Here is a 23884-nt window from a genome sequence, read left to right as displayed (position 1 = left end):
CTGTTCGCATCCTATCAATATTGAAAATCCAAAGATGATGAGAAACTATTAAATTTGCACCTTTCCAAGTGTAAACGTCATCAACGGTTTAAAGCCGGCGGACCCGCCGCTTTGATCATTCTGCTGCCGTGCTACTCGTGGCTTACACCTCCAAAGTCAGCTGAAGGTTGTTGCCTTTACTAATCGCTAACTTTCAGCCCGATTCGAGTTTCCCTGCGGTGGTTATGGTTTGGATTGCTTGGGGTGGCCTCAGTCTCGTCCCGATCTCCTGGCTGAGCTTAACTGAAGTACCCATGACAGGTCTTTTCCAAGCTAGAATGGCCAAAGATGGCAGATATGTTCTTATTCTCCTTAGATTGTGTTGATTGACATTGGTCGTTGGCCGAGTTTGTGAACCAGAAGCGATCATTAATATTAACATTCCCTCTTCTTCGACACCATAATACAGACGAGACGGCCTCTTATGGTCAACCGAAAGCCGAAATATCACGGTGCTGCACCTCTTTGTATGAACAGATTTGGCGAAGGTACAATGCGGCAGTCCGAAGCTTCATCTAATCTCGATTTTCGGATCGGAAGTTGTAGTTCGTATTCGCCCCCTCTCATGGACAAGTGACAGCCGGTGTGGGCCCTCAGACACAACTGTCTGGGACAAAAACCTTGTACACCGGACGACTCCAGCAGTTTCCCCGTACTGTCCGTTCCGCCTGCAGTGGACGAGTAGAGAGTCAGCGCTCATTGTCAGCCAATGTTCACTGGAGCCGGCAACGTTACAAAATCTCCACACCTTGATGCTATGACCTGTAGCATGTGTGCAGGAATAACAAGTACATCAGTCATTCGAGAGACAGTAGCCAGGGTTTGCAATGTCTCGACTTTCCATTCTGAATATTCCTGTCCTATGCGTAAGGTATTTTGTATTGCATTTAAACATGGCGTTTTGGGAAACATAGTGGTTAAGGCTTCCGCGCAGCGCAGAAAAGGAGTAACAATACCCCAAGACCATTCTATTGGTGGTGTCCAATACAAAGTTTGGATTTCGACACCACAACATGGCCGTGTATGTACGGAGTTAAAAGAAGGTTTTTGGGCAGCTACAGTCATTATTTGTCAAAAAGGAATTTCGCTTTTTGTTTCCTCTAAATACTATAGCTGTATTATCTATAGAATTCGTGTTACACTTCTCATCTTACGCACACGTTCACCTTGGCAGTAAACGGAGCAATCGGACCATGCCGAACGAATGAACCATACTAGGTAGTACAAGCCATACCAATGGTGTGTCCCAACTTGACTGGTTGAAATGTCATCCCAATGCCAACTTCAAATACATATGCCGCCTCAGCATCGTTTCACACCCTACCCGTCCTGGATTAATGCTTACAAACATGTCCGTACGGCTTAGTTGGGGGTCTCCGACGGAGGCAGGGTGATGACATCAAGAAGAAATGATTTACTAGGCCTATAAGAGAGATATGTCGCCAAAAAAGGGTGCTATCGAGCAGTATTCTCAAGTTATTTTGGTGAAGTGTTGTATTTGAAAATGGATTTCATCAAAACGAATCCACTATACCTTGGAGGCGCATTCGTCTGCGTCGCCCTTGCAACGGTCTGTACCCCAGCAACCTCCAACTTGATGGCCTCGATTTAACACGGCGAATCACAGTATATCTATGCAGGCTTGACAAATCCACTATCAAATATCCCAGGCCCATGGTATACACGTTACACTACTCTAGTGTCCACGTACTTTGTCATCACCGCACACCATCCGGACTGGGTACACGCGCTACACGCGAAATATGGTCCCGTGGTACGCATCAGCCCACATGAAGTTGATGTTTCCGACGCACCGACATGTCAACGCATCCACAGTGTCAAGGGTGGCTTCCTAAAGTCACCATTTTATTCCTTGCTGATTACAGACTCATCGAGTGTATTCAATGAAATCCGGCCCGAGATTCACCGCAAGTACAAACGCCTTCTCTCGAATCCCATGTCAGAAACTGGACTGAAGACCTTCTTGCCTCGTATCGATGGTAAGGTACGCCTTGCTATTGAACGCATCCGTGAAGAGAGTAAAACACGAGGCGCTGCCGATATTGCAAAGTGGTTTATGTTTCTATCATTCGATGTCATCGGCGACTTGACATTTGGCGAAGGTTTTGGTCAACTTGAAAGTGGTGTGGTAGGTCTCCATTCTCTTGAAATAACGAGTTTTTTCCAATATAGCTTACTAAAAGCTAATCACTGGCGATAGAAAAACCGATCAGTCAATGATTTCGTTAGCTTAGGCTTCGTCGGTGGCCTTCGTTCCATGTTTCCGACCATAGCGTGGCTGTCTCTATACCTTCCGATCCCTGTCTTCCGTGACGCCACCAAGATCCAATACCGCACTTTTGACTATGCTCAAGGTGCTCTTGACCGCCACGCTAAGCGCGTGGAGGAGCTGGGTGACGACCCCAAGCCGACAGTGTTCTCAAAGCTCTATACAGCTGGTGCAGAGGACTCTTGGTCACCGATCGAGATTCGCGACAACGCACAAGTGTTCATCGTCGGGGGTAGCGATACCACAGCAAACTCTATGATATACCTTATATGGGCGGTTTGCAAGTTGCCTGATGTCAAGGCCAGACTTCTCAAGGAACTCGAAACTCTCCCGGAAGACTTTAACTACGAACAACTGAGGGAAATGCCGTATCTGAACTGGATCGTGAACGAAACGCTGCGTCTTTACACTGCCCTGCCGTGTGGTCTTCCCAGAATCGTGCCAAGCGGAGGTTCTGAGCTTGTAGGCCACTTTATACCCGAGGGTGCCACGGTTACAACACAGGCTTACAGTCTGCATCGTGACGAGCATGCGTTCCCCGACCCGTATCGCTTCTACCCTGAACGATGGGAGAACACAACTCAGGAGATGAAAGATTGCACCATGCCATTTGGCGGCGGCTCAAGAAGTAAGTCATCTCTTGACGCATAAACCTAGCTTCCTGCGTCTCTAACGAAAGGATTAGCATGTCTTGGTCGGCACCTGGCGAGGATCGAGCTTCGCTTGATCACTGCTCGGTTTTTCCGCAACTTCCCCAATGCCACGGTCTCGGAACAGGAAGGCATGTGTGACAAAGACATGGAACCAGCTTTACATTTTCTCATGGTACCAAGCGGCCACCGGTGTCTCATCAAGTTGAATGCCTAACTCAAGGTAGAAAGAAGTGTGCCCTCGGTGTAAGATAACCTCCCGGATGGTTAATTTCAGACACTTTGGAGGCGATAGTGTGGTGTTTCTTAAAGATTCTTGTGGTTGGAAGCCTTTGTCTAGATGTAGGGTATACAAGTGGCAATGAAATACCTATCACAATATGCAATCCAAATATCAAATATCGAGGTCCGGTATCAGAACTTACCTATTTTAAGTGGATGTTTGATGTTCACAATAGATGCACTGGCCTTGACTATGAATTAACCGTGATGGACCCATAGCAGTGAGTTTTTTAACTGGCGAGCTTTATTGTCTGCAAGTTGTTGCTGGCAACGTCGAGATGGTTTAAAGACTTTGTAGTAGCCAGTTGTCGATCTAAGGACAACGCAGAACATAACTAATCACTGCCAAACAGTGAGCTTCTAATGTCGCGTACTCATGAGGCCAGAGTTTTTCCAGAAGATAGCAACATATAAAATGTTTAGTCCATAAGAATGAAACGATTGAGATGGTTTGATGAGATCTAAGTATAAGAAAACTGGAGAATGAGAATTCCTTCAGAAATTCTGTGTTTGAACCTTATCCTGCTATTCATGACCTGCCCTTGCCAAATTTATGTTGACATTCTATTTGGTGCTGTTTCTGATGAAGGTTGTCGGGATTTGACCTTCTAATATCCTTAATGAGCGTGTCTGAAATGAATGGGCAGGTATACCTTCTGGGCTTAGCCACTATGACTGGCAATCAAATGTTTTTGAGTTTGCAGTTTTACTTCAAAAGTACTCATTGCTGCCTCAATGAAAAGATGTTAACTTTTTGCGGCGGCTAGAAAGAAAGTACCACCAAATGACCAGGGTTGTTGCAGTGAAAACTCCGGTAACGAGAAAGTATATCCATATGTAGCCTGAGACGAGTGATTTTTTATCTTCTCCAGGTGACCAGTCAAAGAAGGTCATGGAGAACAGGGTCTGTTTGATTAGCGAATGCTGTTGTGGGATCACAGGTCATGACTTACAGCGAAAAACGTCCCCGGAAGAAAAACCATTGTAACCAAAGCAATGGATCGCATTTGCCGCGAATCTTGCCCAGTAGCCGTTGCAATATCTACGTTGGTATCACCTTGTGCCTGATAACTCGTTCATTTGTCAGCAAACTTTCAAAACTCAACAAGAGCAAAGAAATCAGCCCAGAAGAAAACTTGCCCATTGTGTTGCAATTGTCATTCCTTCCACAGACATTGTACATTCATGAATTCTGTCTTCATATTCCTCCATTAGATTGTGAAGACGATCATAAATCATTCTTCCTGTTCTCTCCATCACTTCATTGTGTTTTCCCTCTTGCTCTATAGGCTTAGGACCGAGATAACGGTTCTGCGTGCACAATTCTTTGTGCATTGTGGAAAGCTCCCCAACGTGCTCCGACATTTTCCTAAGCTGTTTATTCCACATCCTAAGACTGTTACGCAAGAAGGTAGTGTTCAACCATGCTGTCTTTCTGTTCTGCCTCGTACCGGTAGCAACCTCGTGATCCGGAGTCCCAGTAATAGCAGTATCTCTAGAGCCTATTTCGAAAATGGCTTCCTCAATTTCATCTATGGTCTTTTCGACGATTCTGACCATGCGATCCCTTTCTATCTCTGCAAATATTCCCGGGAGTAAAAGGGGGAAAGCTACGTGACCTTTTGCTCGGCTCAGTCTATTGAGGATTTTCATTTCAGCATCTGCGTTGCAACCAAAAACTATTGCAAATGTCAATTTGCTTTCAGGGAAGTATGTTGCAGTCAGAGCCATATCATCTGCCCAAACATTCGAGGATCGGCAATGGTATACTGGGATATGTGAGATGCGATCTTGTAACTTAAGGTGATGTAAATTTACCTATAGCAGGATGACCTGAAGATTCCGAATTTTCTGTTGCCATGTTCACCATAGACCTACTGAAGACTGACGTATCTGCTCTGTTGATGACGCGTGCAATAGATGGGTGCACATAAAACCTTTTGCATATGTCTCTGAAAGTACTCTCCTCGAAGGGAAGTTGCCGTACATCTCGTTTACCACCGCGTGCTTTTTGGCTGTTTGCTTTGAGGTTGGCGTGTTCAGAAAGCGAAGTAAAAGGATTTTCCAGAGTATTTGACGGCTGAGCCTTCTCGTTGAACGTGCCATCAATATCATCTGTAGGCTCCAGAGTTATTCGCGCTTGATTTGAACGAAGCTTACTAATAAAACTCTGATGCTCCCCAGGTTTCCGTGCTAAACTTTTTATGCCAGGTCAGAATCGAGCCTTGAGGCATTAGGCGTAACTTGGTCCCGGTTGATTGAAACCTACATGAGTACTAGACCGGAATTTCCATGGACTGAGGGCAAAGACTTTTATGGGGTCAGTCATAATCACAGTAAACGACAAAGAAGGTGATGGCTATCATTGAACGTACACTCAACCAGTTTGTCCAATCTTTTGACGTTGTTAATGACCAAGAAATCGGACACTGTATTTAACTAGTGTCAGTAAGCTGTAATATGTGGCGGAGATTCTGGCTAACATGGTCTTTCGTTAAATATTTAACGACCGTCGTTTCTTGAGATTGATAATGAAAGACATTTTCGAAGTCGGCATCGTTCATGATACTATTCTCATGAGGCCAGTCCATTACTGTTTTGATGAGTGTACATTCACTGCCGCATCAGTATGCTTTCCATCAAGACCCAAATAATTTGCAAAGCTTCTCAAGAAAAGGGTTGCAGCAGCCAGAAACGGGGAGCCTTCAGAAGTGTGATTTGGTGGCAAGGACTGGACACGTGGAATGTGATGTGGCGGTTACACCGATTACACAAATTTTTTACCTGTCCACACCATCTTCGAATCACTGCATATGCATTGAAACGCTGCTAGCCATTTCCTGCACAGCCTGATTTTATTGAACCAGTAGCTTGCCGTTCGCCCTGCTGTATTCCCACGTCGCCTGCGCAGCGGCGCAGTAAGACAACCAGAGGCGAGGCAAAACAGCCCACGTCAATTTCGATGCACTAGCCGGCCACATGCGGTCCGAATTATGATGATGGTCGCATTTTCGGTGTGATTGAAAATGTCATCTGGGCTACACAGCCAATTGGATATTCGGAATCCAGCCCTTTGGGGAGCCCTTTGGGGAGCCCAAGCTGAAGGCCGAAGTAATTGGGTTGTGTTTATGGATGCCATGAAAATTACTCATTTCACATCAGTAGGCTGTGTTAGACTAGAACGTGGTTACATACGTCTTTGTCGACAACCAAGTCACATGTATTGGCACGGGGAAAGGGTTGTGGTCAAGATGTGGGAGATCGTCTGAGGAGAAGGTAGGTGCGGTGGATATAGTAATGCAAGACATCCTTGGATAGGCTCCTATGGCCTTCTCAAAGGCAGCGCGTAGTAAAATTTTGACACTCTTCACCTCCCCTCTTCAGACCATTATCTCCAAACTTTTCCCATCAACCTAGATCCTAGAATTTTAACACATCCGTCAGGTTCATACGCCGGCAGTCAATAACGGGGCAGAGAAAATTCAAGCTGCGATAAAATTGTGGGACCACGTGAAATAAGTACGAATTATGGCTGTTGAAGTATTTCGAGGTCGGTACACAGATGAGACTGTGATTCTTATTCACCTGAAAACCATCTTTCCAAGAGAAATATTGAGGATATCTGTATGGAATCGGGCCAAAATTCAATAGCCACAAGATCTAATTGAATTTAGTCCGAACGAGGTCGCTTTTTCTGCACGATTCCGCGAAAGTTGACAGAGGTATGACATAGACGAAGAACTAGGCCAAGTTACTAACCGAATGGCAGACTGAGCGGGATGTCATTTTGAGGGCAATCGAAGCGGATCATTACACACAAAACTGAGTCAACTGTGAATTAGAGCCATCGAAAAAACAAAAAGAAAATGCCTTGTTTCATTCATATCTTGCTGAGTAGAGAGAATCGTACTTGTAAATAAAGTCGAACATGGGCGCCTTCTCGTCTTAAATATTCTCAAAAGAAGACGTCGCACCTCGATGATCTTTGAAGTTGATATGGTCGCGATCTATGTATTGCTGCGCCATGCTATTGAGTCGAGCTCTGACCGGCAATCGGGGCTGGTTAAAACTTGGTCGTGGGCATGGATCTACGCAGTAAGATTTGCTCTTGCAATCATTCTTTATGGCTTGCAATTTATTGCGAAGGTCTTGTGCGGTAATTCGGTCGACTTCTTTTGATCTCACCAGTAACATGCGTGTTTCGACCAAGTTCAACATGCTATGTAGAAACTTGGAGCAACTCGGGTGCTCATGGAGACGATTGAATTCCTGCCGATTGTTATTATCACACGAACTTGGTGGGGTTTCTCAAAGACTTTACCTCATGAATGACGTCTTTAACCTTGAAGGCAAAGTCTCTCTCTCCAACACGAACGATTTCAAAGTAGAGACACGTAACCATACCGTTAATATAAAGAGAATATAGCCGTTCTTTAAACTTGATATATCCATCCCAGCCGTCAAAAATCCACACCAAAAACTCAAGAAATAAGCAGCCTAGAGTCCAGATGTCGAAAGCTCTGGAGACGTGACCTTTTTTCCCATCAATATCGCATTCTGGTGGCCTATAATTGGGTGATGTAGGAATTGTTTCTCCAGGTCTATTTGACCGACTTTGTTCACCATGTGTCATCGTCAAACCCAAATCCGAAAGAACCAGGGTGTCCCGATCTCTGCGTTTGAAAAGCAAGACGTTCTCTGGCTTGATATCACCGTGCCTTCCGTATAGGCTTTTGTCTCCAACCTTTAAACCAGGATTATGAATGAAGGACAATGCATCAGCCATACCAAACAACTGCTCTGCTACCCAACTCAGGGCTACCTGATCTTTCGGCTGAGGCCTTAGTTCCCAATAGCCTAGCAAGTCACAATCCGCCAAAGGGAACAGAAGCTGGTAAGTAGGCTGACTAGATTGTAAGATTATTGTCGAAAGGAGAGTTACAATATGGGGGTGACGCCCCCCAAAACGCTCCAACTGTTGTACTTCTTGGTCGAATGCTTTCTCATTAGAGGCATATAGTCTCTTCAAAGCGAAGCAGCTTGACTCGGCGCCCATCTGAGTAAAAGTCAGTCATCCAATCACACAAGGTATCGATTTTCCAGGTCATTAAACTAACCTTTTCAAGATCTTTATGAAAATCATGTTGCCAGGGGTGAATAACAATTTTCTGGACGTCCCCATAGCCCCCATATAGGGATGAGATGTTCGTGGGGGTTGAGTTGATTTGAGAATACCTTAATATTTTCCAGGGCAAAATGCTTCTCGCTTCGAATACATGCCGGGATACCTTTCCCGAATGTTTTGACTTTGAAATAAACGGCGGATACATTTCGATTCTAAGGGAATCAAAGGTTGTCGGCTCACATCGGGGCACCCTCTTCCGAGGACTTGTAGGATCGGGGTTCTCAGATGAGAGACATTTGAGTACCAGGCCGTGCTGTAGACGTACTTTTTCATCATCAAATCTCTTGTCAATGAACCATTTGAGATAAACTGTCTTGTCCATAAGCACCAGGATTGCCAAGACTTTGCGGTAACTTGGGGAACGGCCTCCTGTTCCCAAAACGCGTTCGATCCAATCCGACTCCGAGACGTTCTTCGGAAGAGCTCTTCGGTTTAGTAAGTTTGCGACGATCTTACGAACCGCCTCTTCGTCCATAAGATGTTCGACTAATCCTTGAGGCCAAAATCCGTCCTTATAGAGGTTATCGGCAGAGCCCTTCACGGCATGCATGCTGAGTCGTTCTTCGACCTGTTCATCCGCAGAATGTTCTTGAGAATCGTAGATCCATTGAAGTTGGGGAAAAGTTGGAAACATCCATTGCTCCATATTGCGGCGCTCTTGATCAGTCTCGTCGAAGTGACCAGGAGGGTGTATCTCGTCATTGTCGTTGATGACAATAGTTGGGACTGAAGGATGCGACTCCATGGCTTATTCGACTACCGTAAACAGCTGATGGCCTGGGAGAAAAGGCCGAGGGGAAAATAAATATTATTTCGGACGATAAAGTCAGGAAGCATTAAGGCAACTGCTTCCTTATCATCAAGTCGCAACCCTCAGACGCATTCTTGGCGACCATGGCTCAGTATGCCTACAGAAGTCTGCACACCATAAAGATGTGGCTTGTCAATAAGAGGAAGCCTCGTTCAGCACACCATCCTGGCTGCAAGTACTGCCAATCATTTCTGTTTAACCGATAGGCAGACTGCGTCACTTGCCTTGTCTTTCCTTGCCGATGGCTCGATGCTACCTTGGGTCTTGGAATCTCAGGTAGTCAGTCGCCTGCCATCACGGGCGAGAAATCTGGTGTAGGATGCACGTCAGAACTAGCTAGCAATATTGCGCGGTACTGTGTTGCGGCTGGTGCTACCCAATTGCAAAGGTGCAGCGTGCATAACATTTAGTGTATCCTCCGATTCATCTGGTGAGTGCGAACGTTCCAGGCTGTTGGCCCTTCCTTTTCCTACTTATTTACAGTTACGCTGTGTGGCACAGGAAAATGGCTCTCATTCATTTGATGCTATCTTTAAAATATTAAACAAAATTTCCAGGCTCAACGCCGAATTGAATAGACATACACAAGCGCAAATAACGCGCACCCAAGATACTAAAGCTATCTTTTTAAATGAGTACGAATTGGCTTCCATATCTAGACTCATTCAATGATTTTTCCATTCAAACAGTCTCGAACTTCCGGTAGTTCCTAAACAAAATTAGCTGTGTAGCAAATAAGCTTGGATTTTGATATACATACAAGATCTAGAGGTTGAGGTGTGTCATGTGCTCTAATGCGATATAAACTTTGCCGTGTCTGTGTGTTGTTTCTGTGAGCTCGGAGCAAAGCAATGGAGAGACAAGAACAAGTTTAAACTATGAATACTTTACGATGCGTCTGGTTTTCCAGTTACTTGCTTTGTTGTAAATGGGGAAATTACCTCTATCTCAAACTTTCCTTCTCCATAAAGCTTTGTCAAGAGGTTGGAGAGCGCTCTTGGGCTTCTTACCAAATTGCAATGGATAAGTTGCCATCCTCCATCATGGCTTTTGAAGGTTGATGTCGAGTGCATCAGATAATTTGTCAAGATTAGCTCTTCAAAGCTTAATCAGTCATGAAACAGGCCTTCAGGTGAGTAATATCAAAGACTCGGATTAATAGGCAGTGAAGGTAGCTCGAAAGGAAATGATGCAGAACTGTGATGGATCTTTTGATAGGAGTAACGTGCAAACAGAAAGTCCGTCCAGTACAATTTATATAATTCAGAGAATCAGGCAAACCAGCCGAAAAGGGATACCGCCTGCCTGGAGGCCTGAAATAATTGAGATCCGTTCATAAAAATACCATGCTGCAAGTAATGCCGCAAGCAGTTGAGTTTAAGCGTAGATCTATATTCACTTCGCCCCAAAAGATCAGGCTGTGCAATCCTTCGGGGGCGGTCACGTCACGAGTCCATGGAACATGATTGAACCGTCCCCTCGAGGCTTTCTTGGATGTAGAAAAATCAAGGTCATCCCTAAGACGAGAATGGCTGCCTTAAACATGCACTGCCTTAACACCACTACACCCTTTCGACGTACTAGAGACTTACCGAAAAGTAAGACACATGAGGCTCTTAGGCTCCCAGGCTGTCAGCTTGGGAGCTATGCTTGAAAATGGATTTATTCGCGAGACAATTGGGTGTGCAACTTCTAGTTTTCAACCTCAATTGATATTCGTAGGCATTCTTAGGTCTCCCTTTGTGGTGGCTGTATGGGCGTTGCACTTCGCTTTTATTTCTTTTTGGTTTCTTGAGATTCGTTTGTCAGCAACTAGCTAGCTGTTCTTTGGTCTGAGCCTTTCGATTCTGAACGCGGATGAGCGTATGCAAAGCTTGTATATATGTAGATCAACCAATCCTCCCCGGCAAACTTTTGTGCAAATTCCACAATTGTGCCCATTATTCTTTACCTTACAAAGGTCGATCACTGAAATGAATGAACCTAAAACAGTTAGTGTACACCTTGAAGACTGTGAAATCCGAATTGAAATGACTCAAGCCAACATAGGTCGTACCTGCTCCATGGAACCCCGACGCCAATGTCTCACACAACGACATTGAGAAATTTGGGGATGCAAGACGTGTGACTCGAAACTTGTCGCCTCACACAGCCGACCTTGAAGTGCAAAACAGTCGATATCCACGACCAGATGATGAAGTCAGTGTCCAGACCCGACGCAATCGTGGCTACTCGACCGCTGCGAAGAAGCTGCAGCAAGAAAATTCCCAAGACAACATGTCTCTTAAATCCTTGAAAGACAGTTTTGATTTGAACGGTATTGGGTCTGCTTTCAAAGCTGCCGGTCAGCAGACTAACTCGGAACTGACGGTAATTGACATGATGGCTCAAGACATTCACAAGTCTCGGGTATACTACTCTGGAAACATGGACGCCCCATATTGGCTCCCCGTGAATGATTTGTACAGAATCGTCAACGAAGAATCGGTATACAAGGCTTTGACTCATACTTTGAACCCGGATCAAGTCGATGCAACCGATGTAAGAGGGTACGCGGCAAGGGTGTGTGGACTGATTGAATATGTTGACCACAGAGACCAACTGTCGTCATCAGGTGCGAGGAGTATGTTTGCCATTTTGGTGATGATTGATAAGGTAGACGAAATCAAGCAATATATTGACAACGGGTTCACGGACGAAGACCTACCTCTGGTTTCTCCGCCCAATAATACTGGGCATCGTCTTTGTCCGAAGAGCTTTGCAACTGGCGAGTTGGAATGTTGGACCATCGGGCAAACCTGGAAACGATGGGAGTGGACAGCATTCCAGACGTACCAGAGAATGACAAGGTCTCCATTTTTTGAGCTGCGACAAAGCAACAACAAGTTGCCCCATTACGACTTGGATGTGGGGACGGTGTTACCATTTGTTGGTGACTTCGGCAAATTAGAAACAGCATCAGGGGGATTCAGCACGGTGAGACGAGTACAAATTCATCCGGCACACCATGATGAGGTACTGCATCCGGTTATGTGGAGTTGATACCTTGATTTCAGCTGACAATTCACCAGGATTCCAGTCAGGGACAACCTTTTTTTGCAGTCAAAGAACTTCATCGCTACCGTGAGGTCCAGTATGGCAAGCGCGAACTTGACTTTAAAGAAGAGGTACGAAGCTGGGCAAAGTCTGCCGGTGTTTCAAAACATCCTCATCTAATCAGACTGTTGGCTACATGGAGACAAAACGATACCTGGTGTCTTCTATTCCCATGGGCAAATAGCAACCTCGAAGGATTTTGGCGCAGTAAAACACCTGGAAGAAATCTACGATTTACGAAATGGGTGTCAAAGCAATGTCTTGGCTTAGCTGAAGGCCTGAGAAGCATTCATAAAAGTCGCTCAGACCCTATGAGGCAGTGGGGAATCCATGGAGACATAAAACCACAGAATATCTTGTGGTTTAACGACCCAGAGGACAAAGGCGGAAAATTAGTCATCAGTGATTTTGGGCTCACTCGATTTCACGGAGAAGAAACCAGATCCAATGCGCTTCCACCCGGAAAGGACCCTACTTACCAAGCTCCTGAATACGGATTTCATAATGGCATTTCTCGAGCTGCTGATATATGGGCGCTGGGTTGTGTCTATTTGGAATTTGTCACGTGGTATTTGATCGGCTTTGAAGGCCTCGAAAACAGCATTCAACGAAGGATTCAAGATGACCGAGGACAAATAGAGTCATTTAGACAGGACAAGTTTTTCAATCTCAGTCCTACAGAAAACGGCGGCCATGGCGCGGAGTTAAAGCGTTCAGTCACAAACGTAAGTCTCTTTCAAGCTTAGGAATGACGCAGTCTAACAACTGTCCTAACTGGCGTAGCTTATAACAGATTTACGGCGAAATCAGCATTGCACCACATACTTCAACGGGTTGTTAGACCTGATCCAAAACAGGCTTCTTTGCACAGAGCCTAAGGATAGAGAAAAGTGTGACCTACTTGTTATCACTTTGAGGGAGCTAGACCAATCGCTACAAGACAACTATCCCGATGAAGACATAGTGGTCGATCAGCGAGATCACCTATCTGCCGCTGGAGGAATGCTACACGTTCCTTCGCATTCGCAAGAATCCCAAACTTTACCAGGATATTGGTATTCTTCATTCCATGCTCAGCCAAGCGAATTTTCAACATGGGCGGTTAGCAGTAATGACTCTTCACATCTGTCTGACCGAATAATTCGAACGCATCAACTGTTGGGGAATGTTGATGCTCAGTTTTCCAATGAAAATAGTTCAGACGCAAAGACACTGGAACAATCGTCTGAAACTATTGACGATAAAGAGATTAAAAACTCGAAAAAGCTCATGGTCAAGAGTGAACAGGTTTCACTGCCCGTCCTCTTTGAACTACCTTCTCAGTCAAGTTGTATGACAACAGCTATTTCTTCCAACCATGGAATGAAGTGCTCACATGATAACACAGATTATGATGGAAGCACTGTCAACTCGGATAATTGCGAGTGTTCACATTTTGACCACAAGACTTTTCTTCCTATGAAGGAGGAGGGATGTCGCATTGACAACACAGATACAACCTCAACACCGATAGATGGATACACTCGCCAATTTTCAATCTGCAGTTGGAAGAACCTTGAAAGCCCATGGATATGGGGTAGTGCGTTAGCGATTACTTTGTGCTTTTGGCACAAAGCTTGGAGCAGACACTGAGAACATTGATTGTATGAATATATGGTTTATTTGAACGTATGAGCATGGTCCACTGCATACCGAGAAAAGGCACAGAGAAAATCTCATTGTGTTAAGCCGTCGATCTCTGTTCATCCTCTGCATCATTGTCCACACCCCAGCTCGATTATATCACAGCAGATAGCGCCGTACCTATGCCTGTGATGGCTGTTCTTAAAGACGACACCGAGCGCACTGAGAGGGGCGCGTTCACGAATCCCCATACAAGACACACACTAAGACGTATACAAGTATGCGGTTTCTCACGCAAATTCTCTGTTTTTAAGCCAAGTAACTCTTATAAACAGTCGTTATCCTGATTGCTATTTGCATAGTTCGTCACATATCTGCAGTAAAACGATTGATTACCTTGAAATTTAGCCTTATGTCATTTCAGCCCTTTTCCATCGTCTTAATTCCCTGAACGATCTCTCTGATTCAATATGTCTGCGAAGAGTAATGCTTCACTATCTACTCCACATCGATGACAACTTTCAAGGCTCCGTGTTTCGAAGCTTCGCCAAAGGTTGCGTAAGCTTCTTCCATTTCGCTAAGCTTGAAATCTATAAGAGCTATTAGTAAAGTTCCTTGCTACACTCGGGTAGACTTACGGTGAGTAATCAGTTGAGAAGGCTGTAATTTGCCAGACTGGACAAGTTTGAGTAACATGGGCGTGGTCGTTGTGTCGACGAGCCTGGTAGTAATAGCTTAAACGCCAAGTAAGTCATGGAATGGAATACACTCAGCTGAACAAAGAAGTAAGGCTTACCGATATTTTTGTCCCAGAGATTTTGAAGATGGAGATCCACCTTTGTTCCATGAACGCCGACATTAGCTAGTACACCACCAGGAGCAAGCAGTTCCTGGCAGAGATCGAACGTTGCCGGGATTCCGACTGCCTCAATCACGGTATCGCAACCTTTGCCTTCAGTCATGGCCTTAACGTCGTCCACGGTGTTATTGTCACTGCTATCAATAGTATAGGTAGCACCGAACTGCCTCGCCACTTCAAGTCTGTTCGGGTCTGTATCAATGGCAATGATCTTTGATGGAGCGTACATCTGGGCGGTTATGATGGACGCCAGACCAACTGGCCCTGCTCCGACAACGGCGACGGTACCACCGGGCTGCACCTTGCCGCAGAGCACACCGCACTCATACCCAGTTGGGAAGATGTCGCTCAGCATCACCAACGAGGCTTCATCCGCTCCTTCAGGAATTGGGTGCAGACTCGATTCCGCGTGCGGGATGCGGACATACTCTGCTTGGGTGCCGTCAATCTTGTTGCCGAGAATCCAGCCACCTGAGGTGCAGTGACTGTACATGCCTCTGCGGCAATACTCGCAGGTGCCGCAATTGGAGATTGCAGAGATTAATACTTTGTCGCCCTCCTTGTATCGAGTTACGGAGGTGCCGGTTTTGTGGACGACGCCGACGCCCTCATGGCCCAAGATTCGCCCCGGTTCACAGGTTGCCACGTCGCCCTTGCGAATATGCAAGTCGGTGCCGCATATGGTTGTCTTAGACACCTTGATGATGGCGTCTGTAGGGTTGATTATTTCTGGAACCGGTTTGTCCTGAAGAGCAACGGAATTGTTGCCGCCGTAGACAAGAGCCTTCATTGTTGATATATAACGAAGAGTCAAGGGGCTTGCAGCAAGTTTCCTATGAGCTATTGGTGCGGAAGAAAGCCTTGAGGTGTTTGCGAGAATTGGGAGAGTTGATCTTGAAGCTCGCAACAAGAATGATTTGGCTGCTCGTGAGGTTGCTGCCATTGTGAGAACTAGGCGTATAAGTGAGCTGTGCGGGGTTGCTCGGCTGACCGGAGGTTTCAAGAATGATATCAGTGGGTAGGGATTAGGTGGGTTGAGGAGAAAGCTTAGAAGTTGTAGGATGAACACTTTACTTAGGTGAGCTTGCTTTTGGGGAATACGTGATTGTCACTGCAGTGGTTAGTGTGATAACGATGTAACCAAGTAGTGCGTGAAGGACATAATCCATTAGCCAGGCAAAATCGCAGGTAGATATAGCAGCATGAAGCAACTTCCGAATCGTGGTCACATTGTTTTTTCGTGGGCTATCAGATCATTCGTTCTAGAAAGTGTGCTCAGTCCGTGGTGTGATGCGCCTTGTTGTTGGCGATGTCAGATTGTGGGGAACTGGCTCACAAGTGGGGTTGAGCACCTGATTTCGGTTCTTGGGTTGGTTCCGGCTCACTCAATGACAGGAGAGCAAACTTGCCGTACTGGCATGTTTGGTCATTTCAATTGGCTGACTCAAAGTTGACAGGATCATGGGAATGAATCCTTTTGGCAGGCCGCGGAGGTCCAAGCAACGGAGGGCATTGTTCAATAATCTTATTACGCTGTTCATAACCCACAATCCAGGACCTGCAAACATGTACTCCGCAGACAAAACCAGTGGGTCTCTTTGGCCGCGGCAATGATAATGATGAGATTAAGAAGTTGAGAATGTGATCGATGGCCCTGCAATGAAAATAGTTCGATACTGTTGAACACCAAAAAGGATACAAGGCAATGAGAAAATATTAGTCCATGAATGAATGCTTAAGGGCATGTTGAAAGTAAAAGCGCAGATGTTGAAGAGATGTCTTGTGGCATTCTGGTCATTCTGAAACGTATAAGCTGAGATTGTACAAATCCCTGTTGCTGCCTCGATGCATTCACGCCGAAGCGTCAGGAACTTATTGTACCCGGTAGTTGATCCAGGAACAACAATAGTCGAGACACTTGCTAACTCCTTCCGGAGAATGATGTTCGCCCCGACAGAAGACAAGGGCATAGGTATCGTTGTGGAGTTCGGCGCCGGGTCGGGGCCGATTATAGACGGAGATTGAACGATGTACGAAACCAACATAACACTATGGCTCCATCTTGCTTCATATCCTTGATGCTAAATTGCTGACCAACGCCGACAGTTAACCAAAGACAGGTAAATGGGGAAGGGAGCATGCATCAGTATCGCATTGCTTCTAATTTATGTGAATGAAGAAAACATTGCTTTAGTCCTGTCCGGAGACACTCTTACCTTGGTGAGGCTCAGCTTCATATACTGGCCAAGTACGATTTTCCTTGGGGTCAATACGGCCGGAGCGGAGCAAAACCCGGCGCTGGACGGGCATTCAGTTCGGCGGAATCAAAAAGGACCCGGGCCGATTTTCAGCTCGACGGAACCAAAAAAGCCCCGGGCTCTCACAGCCTCAAAACCTGCCCCTCATGGTTGCTATGGGAAGCTGCAGCTGCAGGTCGCTTTTAGGTCAATTGACCTGCTTTATAGCTCCTTGGCTGTAGTTTCTGTTTGATGACAACCCCAGACGTTTACATTCCTGGCGATGCATCAATAAACTCTGCCTGAGTCGCGTAACTCAGCTGAAAAGGAATGTCGCCATTGAAGTGGGCTGGGAGGCAGACCGTAGTAAATGGTCAACAGGAGAGATTGCTAGCCCCCAAGTGGCTGCAAGGCCAAAAAAGCAAAAGACTTTTGGTTCTTTTCTGCATTGAATCCTCTCGGTTGATATTAGTTTTGCTTGAGAACAGCAATTCATATGTATGAGAAGCTACCAACGTTGCCAAAGACGGGATGCTCACCCGTTCGTCATATTGCCGTATCGCCCCTCCATCGGCTGCAAGGGGTCCACTACCCCGCCGTCGCCCCTGGCGGCAGAGTGATCCGAGCATCCGTACGCCCTATGACTTCATGCTCACATTCTCGTCGTACGTGACAACCTATACCTACCTTACCTGTCTTTCGTAATCTTCTAAACTCCACACCGCCATCTTAAAGTTCTCCTCAACCTTCTTCTTACCTTCTTATCCTCTCATCTTACCACATCCCTATCGTGTCTTATCCATCACCTCCACCAGCACGTCCCACAATGGCTACTTCACCCACCGCCAAGCGCCAAAAGTCCTCCAAGGACGTTCCCTACGAGCTTATTTACTGGCCTGGAATCCCCGGTCGCGGCGAGCACATTCGTCTCGCGTTCGAGGAAGCCGGTGCTGAGTATACCGATACTGCGCACATCGAGGACGGCATCAAGACGGTGCTTGCGCAGATCGATGGCGAGAATCTCGGCGATGAGCACAACCCCCCGCCTCTGGCACCGCCAATTCTTAAGCACGGCGACCTAGTGATCAGTCAGACCCCCAACATTCTGCTGTACCTCGGCCCACGCCTCGGGCTGGCGCCCAAGACTGAAGAGGATGGCGACGGAATCTACCGTATCAATGCGCTTGCGCTGACGGCGCTGGATGGATTGAGTAACGAGGCTCACGATACACACCACCCAGTCGCGACGGGCTTGTACTATGACGACCAAAAGGAGGAGAGTAAGCGCAAGGCCAAGGATTACATTGAAAACCGCCTGCCCAAGTTCTTTGGGTACTTCGAGAGGGTGCTGAAGGGCAAGGCCAGCGGGGACGGACCTTGGTTGTACGGAGGATCGTTGACCTATGCGGATTTGGTTCTGTTTCAGGTAAGTTCACCCCGGTGTAAATACCGGCGACGAATACTGACATTTACAGTGTGTTGATGGCCTTAAATTTGCGTTCCCCAACGCCTTGAAGCGCATTGAGGCCAGCGGCGAGTACAAGGGCTTGTTCGAGCTCTATGATGCTGTCAAGGAGCGACCCAAGATCAAGGAGTACCTCGCCAGTGACCGCCGGCAAAAGTACTCACAGGGCATTTACCGCCATTACCCTGAGCTGGATGAAGAAGCTTCGGCATGAGAAAAAGTGCTTAGGTAGCAAGAGGAAAAGATAAAATCTTTTCACATTGAATGAACTCAACCAGTTAAACAATTTCACATGAGAGCAAGTGAGAATCTTTCCAATGTGATGACCACGCCAGGGGGAGTGGGCGCGAACTCTGACTGAGGAGCCTGAGAGGGCGGCCAGTTGGGCAAGGTGAGGAAACATGCCGTCCATTAGATTATTGTATGCCGCCATGGCTTGATGAAATTTGTTGGCTGCGAAATGGGATAGTATCTTCGTTGAAGTAAGGAGAGTTTCGGCTGTGTTGAACTGAGCAAGAAATTCCCCATACTTTGGTGCTGAAAAGGTAGGATATACCCAATGCTATGGAACACTTCTCTAGTTGTGGATATAAGTTCCACGGCTACCTCGAATACTAAAAAAATATGGTCTGAGGGCGAATTCACTTTTGCACCTTGTTATGGCAGCAGCTTCCTGCCCTTTCCGACAAAACACGCTGCTACCAGCTTTTCTCACTTTTTCACATGACCATGATCCTTCAACACTCAATACCACTTCGATGGAGAATTGTTCAACAAACCTTTTATCCACTCACTCTTTGGATCGCTACACTGATTGACCATGAGTAACGGTAACAAGCAGACGATGACTCAAGCCCTCCTCTCGGAGTCGGTAAGTGTCTCTCCAGCTGAGATCCGACATCCACGACATTCAATCTGACGAAACACGGAAACCAGGCAAAAAAGAGGACATCAATGACCCGAATTGAGTTCGCAGATGTTTTGGCCCAGATTGGCGAGGAAGCGACCGTGATCCTCGAGACACCGAAGCTTGTCCAACCCTCAGTGCAGCATTCTCTTGAGGATATGATCATCACCACTCTGGTGCTCCGCCGGAACACTGAAAAGCTGCTTCAGAATGCGCAAAGCATGAATAAAGAAATCAAAGCCGCCATTGAGAAAGCAAGGGAGACGAACAAAGACGATGTTGACGGTGGTGCGAAGCCTGCGAATGGTAACTCGGCTGAGTAGGACAAGGCCAGCAACACCGCCTCAAACGACATCGGAAATATCAATTATTACTTCATGGAGACCTTGGAAATCGAGAGGACAACCATCCTCACACAATGCCAGAATGCTCTGTTCTGTATCGAGACCACACACCGTGTCTAGGTCGCTCACACGACTGTGTCGAAGTTTTGATGCCAGCGCATGTTCTTTGTGGCATACAGCATGGGGAGGGGGCACTTAAAAAGCGGCTACTAGGTGAAGGATCATACATGAAAAAAGGGAGCTGAGCTTTTGGGCTTTGAGTCGACTGAGGCAACACGAAAAGGTCTACCTCTGTGGGGTATCATGAAAAAGTACACACAAATGCATCATGATGTGTGAATTCGTAGCCGAGCTATGGGATTCTGCCAGCAGGATCATAAACCCTTTTAAATCATGGCCAATAAAGATGAAGCTGTCTATAGCTCTTTGGGGATTGATAGCACCCGCTTGCTTGCGATCAAGAAAATAACTCTATTACTTTTTTATTTTTGTGTATGCTTCCTCTTGCTGTCCTATGTCTATTCACTCTGGGCAGGCTTGACAAGAACGTGTCTTCGCAGTGCTCTCCACTAGAACACAAGACTTTCTTACCCCATCTTCTTAAACACAAGACCCAAAACTCCTGATTTCTAACAGTCCAAAGATTTTTCGCTAATAATGGTTTTCAATCATGGAACTTCATGCAGACACCACACCCAGACGCTCGGCAGATCTTGATGAATATCCTCCATATGTACGCCAACTACATCTTCCAATAACTGTTTCCGCCGCGCAAATCTGATCCATTCTTGCAATTGGGAGAATAGTAGTCGTCTTGGCTTCCCATCGGCCACATAGGGATAAAACACACCGCATCAAGGTCGCAGCTCTCACATCGCTTGAAACGACTCCATCCAAGGAAGCTGATGAGAGACTGAAGCGCTTCAGCGGACCACTCCAGGTCGGACCGGCTTACTTCAGCCACTCCGGATACCCGTTCCCTTATATCGAACAGCGTCGAGCAAATCCTTGATGTCACCGTCTGGAAAGCTGCGTGTATGAGACGGTCGGCTTCGGTCGAGGGATTCATGATTTGAAGGTAGAATTCGCTGCACCGCGAAATAGCTTCAGGCAGATCTGGTTTTCCTCCGTCATCGGGGTAGTGGATGTAGACATCCAACAGAAAGCTTACTTCGTCAGCCAAAAGGGTGGGCGAAGATGAACGGCTCGCCATGAACTCAATCCTATCCGAGTATCGACCGACGATGAGATCCGCAATACCCTGCCAGTTAACTGGAGAAGTTTGGGCACCTAGACGGGACTGGATGGTCTCGTGCAGGTAGTCCTTGATGGATGCAAGTTCGGAATCGGAGACTTCTGAAAGTCTGGGAAGATCCGGTCGTTTTTCGTCGGGATTCGTAAGGTTGACCGGGAAGAAGAAGGCGGAAACCATGGACGAGTAGTCCACTAGTGTTCGCGAAGCGCCGATACCTTGGTATCTCTCCGCAAAGCCGCGGAGAGTTTCGAGTCCCCGAACCTCGCCCCGGCGCTCATTTTGACGGCTCGGCTCCGGGCGTCGCAGCGCTTGTACCTGTTCCAGACCCTTTTCAAAATCGCACATGATGATTTCAAAGCCAGCTTCCATCCGCAAAATTCCGTGCAAGCCCCATGACGTGCTGAGTTTGCAGAGGTCAACGGCGCGCTCTCGCTCTCCCATCGGGCCACCGCCAAGGGCTTTTGGTGGTTCTTTCTCTGCCCACGGATCAGATCTGACGCTCCGTAGGAGGTAGTCTTGGGTGTCGAGTGTCCCCATGGTAGTTTTGCCGCCGCTCATGCCGTCGACGTAGAGAAGCTGGAGAGGCTCGGTTGCTCGATACACGTGTAGCCAGCCTCTTGCCCCTTCGGCGCGCTTCTCAGCTCTGCTGCCGAGTACGTGTTGCCGCCCATTCGTATCGAAGAATCCTGCGTCGGGGTGTCCAGGAGGGCCTTGTGGCGGTTCTCCTGGTGGCTCTTTTGGTGGACCTCCCGGTGGTCCGCCAGGAGGTCCCTTGGGTGGTCGTCTGGAAAATGAATGGGCAAACTGTTCGGCATGCTCGATTTCGTACGCCAGCCAATCCGGCTCAGAAGGCGACTCTGGGCTAGTGTTTCCATGGTACAGAAGCACACCTTCAGGGACCGTTGCGAGGAAGATGGACATGCCATTGTGATGAAGAGACGAGCCCCACTGCTTCATAGAATCATGTACGGCGTTAAAGATTTGGGGTCCCCGGCTTCGGGCAACCTCTTCGCTAGGATGCAAGTCCACCGGGTTGCATTGTGTCAGTGTAGACAAGCAGAGAACGACAACTGCAGGAACAGTAAATGCCATCATCTCTGCGGCCCTGGTGCAGCCGTTGCTGCCGGTTAGTCGTTGGTGGGGTCTTCAGATCCTCCCAAGCAAAAGCTTCGAAGAATGAAACAAAATCGGGCTTTTTGCCTACGCGGTAGTGGTCATATTTTAATTAGTAACTGGGCTCGGAATAGGCTCGGCGGAGCCCAAAGGCGCACGGTCTATTACCGAAGACCGATGGGCAAGTTGTCAGCGTAGTTCCAGGTGCATTCAACCACATCCCGTATTTGCTTGATTAAACCACGTAATTCGCTTACGACGACGCAGAGGAGCAAAAGTCCCCGGAACCATGACAGCGATTCGTTGCTTCGTTACTTCGTTAAAAGTCCTCCAGAGGGGCGCCTTTTGGGTACGCCATCGGAAGATCGGCTGATTGATAAGATTATGCAAAAGATGCTGAATCCGGCGAAGCACGTATTAGGCCTGGCCCACTTTGTCAATCTACAATCCTAGCCGAAAATTGGGGGCAGTCCGAGGTCTTCGCCTCCAATCAACTTTGCGAGGGAAGCTTGGAGCTAACTGTGTATCACAAACCAGTATTCCTCTAGTGTGGCTATAAAAGTCAATAGAACAGTGGTGCTGTATGAGTCTCAACCTGATTGCCTCACGGTTGGCTGTGTGATTCTTGTCAGTTGATCCAAGGCTAAAGAATATAGCACGAGGATTGAACGAAGATACTGGGAATAAAGAAAACAATGAACTAAGTTGGCATGTACTATCACATCACCTCTTCATTGGGACCGACCTGGCTTATTGAATTCAGCTTTGGTTGTTTGTCACAATCAAAAGACCTTTTGAGTTAAGGATCGCCATCATAGACGTGGCTACAAATCAAAGCCATAATCACATCGTTACTTCTCTCATTTCTGCGCGTTGAATATTTACATGTAGGTATGCGGAGACCTGCTCTCTAGCAATAACCCGTTCCGCGCGATACGTATTGTGCCTCATTTCGAGGCCTCATTCTTCGCATGCTTCGCTTCAATCTCTTCGATCTCTGCCATGAGCGCTTTCCACGCCAGAATGTATTCTTTCAGCTCACCGACAGTATTTCCTGCCTGGTGATTGAACAGCATGTCATATCCTCTGCTTTGCGAATCCATTGCCGAGCTCATGATTTCGAACAGCCGTGGAATCCTGTCCCAAAGAAGCTTTCGTTTCTTAAGCAGACTTCGCACCGCCAAAGCATGAGTCTTCTGCCCAATCTGGTTCTGTAGAAGGCTTATTAATGCGGTTTCAATGGTCAACTGACCACCCTGTGTACTTACCATCATTTCGTTGGTCTCCATCGTTCCAGGTAGCATTTTGAACTCGCGTATGACGCTCAAGAAGTCAATGCAGTCTCCCAAGGTGATGTCGGGCTCCTTGGCCGGACTTTTGTCAACGACAGGCATGTTGAAGACGAATGGATCAGAAGGTAGAGATCAAAAGAGAAGTGTCTTTTTGGTCAGAATCGGGAGAATTGATGAGAACAATGAAGTATTATCTTTACTAATGTTGCTGTTTGGTTGACAATGGAGTAAAGTTAGGTTGTTTGTGATTTTGTGAAAGGTTGAGGTAGTGGTTTGAAGAAGAAGAAAGTGTATACTCGTCACAAGAAGAGATGAACGCGCTCATATAATCACACAGAGTGAGCTAGTCTAGAGTGTTTATTGTGAATGAGCTTTTGCCCTACCCAGAGCCCAATTCACTGGGGAGGGAGCGCGTATCTGATGCTTAGTCTCACGC

At 46.9% G+C, this 23884-nt stretch overlaps 9 protein-coding genes across 9 annotated transcripts; 4 read left to right on the top strand and 5 right to left on the bottom strand.

The window, feature by feature from the left end:
- Window positions 1-1543: 1543 nt before the first annotated feature.
- Window positions 1544-3196, top strand: CTRU02_213991 (benzoate 4-monooxygenase cytochrome; the record flags this gene model as incomplete). The annotated part of the gene is made up of 4 exons (XM_036724548.1): window positions 1544-1609; window positions 1667-2188; window positions 2261-2957; window positions 3015-3196. 4 exons carry the CDS (start codon window positions 1544-1546, stop codon window positions 3194-3196), a joined length of 1467 nt encoding a protein of 488 aa, XP_036583667.1.
- A 1000-nt stretch (window positions 3197-4196) lies between these two features.
- Window positions 4197-4821, bottom strand: CTRU02_213990 (uncharacterized protein; the record flags this gene model as incomplete). The annotated part of the gene is made up of 2 exons (XM_036724547.2): window positions 4197-4325; window positions 4402-4821. 2 exons carry the CDS (start codon window positions 4819-4821, stop codon window positions 4197-4199), a joined length of 549 nt encoding a protein of 182 aa, XP_036583666.2.
- A 2385-nt stretch (window positions 4822-7206) lies between these two features.
- CTRU02_213989 (serine/threonine protein kinase) lies at window positions 7207-8768 on the bottom strand (the record flags this gene model as incomplete). The annotated part of the gene is made up of 3 exons (XM_036724545.1): window positions 7207-7482; window positions 7583-8317; window positions 8379-8768. The coding sequence occupies 3 exons, from the start codon at window positions 8766-8768 to the stop codon at window positions 7207-7209; spliced, it is 1401 nt and encodes a 466-aa protein (XP_036583664.1).
- A 2766-nt stretch (window positions 8769-11534) lies between these two features.
- CTRU02_213988 (protein kinase-like (PK-like) protein) lies at window positions 11535-13099 on the top strand (the record flags this gene model as incomplete). Its single annotated transcript, XM_036724543.1, has 2 exons — window positions 11535-12212; window positions 12314-13099. 2 exons carry the CDS (start codon window positions 11535-11537, stop codon window positions 13097-13099), a joined length of 1464 nt encoding a protein of 487 aa, XP_036583662.1.
- A 1375-nt stretch (window positions 13100-14474) lies between these two features.
- On the bottom strand, window positions 14475-15778 carry CTRU02_213987 (alcohol dehydrogenase; the record flags this gene model as incomplete). Its single annotated transcript, XM_036724542.1, has 3 exons — window positions 14475-14566; window positions 14615-14710; window positions 14773-15778. 3 exons carry the CDS (start codon window positions 15776-15778, stop codon window positions 14475-14477), a joined length of 1194 nt encoding a protein of 397 aa, XP_036583661.1.
- A 2120-nt stretch (window positions 15779-17898) lies between these two features.
- Window positions 17899-18751, top strand: CTRU02_213986 (putative glutathione s-transferase; the record flags this gene model as incomplete). The annotated part of the gene is made up of 2 exons (XM_036724541.1): window positions 17899-18498; window positions 18548-18751. 2 exons carry the CDS (start codon window positions 17899-17901, stop codon window positions 18749-18751), a joined length of 804 nt encoding a protein of 267 aa, XP_036583660.1.
- A 606-nt stretch (window positions 18752-19357) lies between these two features.
- On the top strand, window positions 19358-19767 carry CTRU02_213985 (uncharacterized protein; the record flags this gene model as incomplete). Its single annotated transcript, XM_036724540.1, has 2 exons — window positions 19358-19408; window positions 19474-19767. 2 exons carry the CDS (start codon window positions 19358-19360, stop codon window positions 19765-19767), a joined length of 345 nt encoding a protein of 114 aa, XP_036583659.1.
- A 763-nt stretch (window positions 19768-20530) lies between these two features.
- On the bottom strand, window positions 20531-22138 carry CTRU02_213984 (uncharacterized protein; the record flags this gene model as incomplete). The annotated part of the gene is made up of 1 exon (XM_036724539.1): window positions 20531-22138. One exon carries the CDS (start codon window positions 22136-22138, stop codon window positions 20531-20533), a length of 1608 nt encoding a protein of 535 aa, XP_036583658.1.
- A 965-nt stretch (window positions 22139-23103) lies between these two features.
- Window positions 23104-23550, bottom strand: CTRU02_213983 (uncharacterized protein; the record flags this gene model as incomplete). The annotated part of the gene is made up of 2 exons (XM_036724538.1): window positions 23104-23367; window positions 23425-23550. The coding sequence occupies 2 exons, from the start codon at window positions 23548-23550 to the stop codon at window positions 23104-23106; spliced, it is 390 nt and encodes a 129-aa protein (XP_036583657.1).
- Between the last annotated feature and the right edge of the window lie 334 nt (window positions 23551-23884).

Source organism: Colletotrichum truncatum, assembly GCF_014235925.2.
Source record: "Colletotrichum truncatum strain CMES1059 chromosome Unknown Contig_0010, whole genome shotgun sequence".
NCBI lineage: Eukaryota > Fungi > Ascomycota > Sordariomycetes > Glomerellales > Glomerellaceae > Colletotrichum > Colletotrichum truncatum.
The sequence above is the reverse complement of the archived record's forward strand: the minus strand, read 5'-3'. Positions and strand labels throughout refer to the sequence as shown.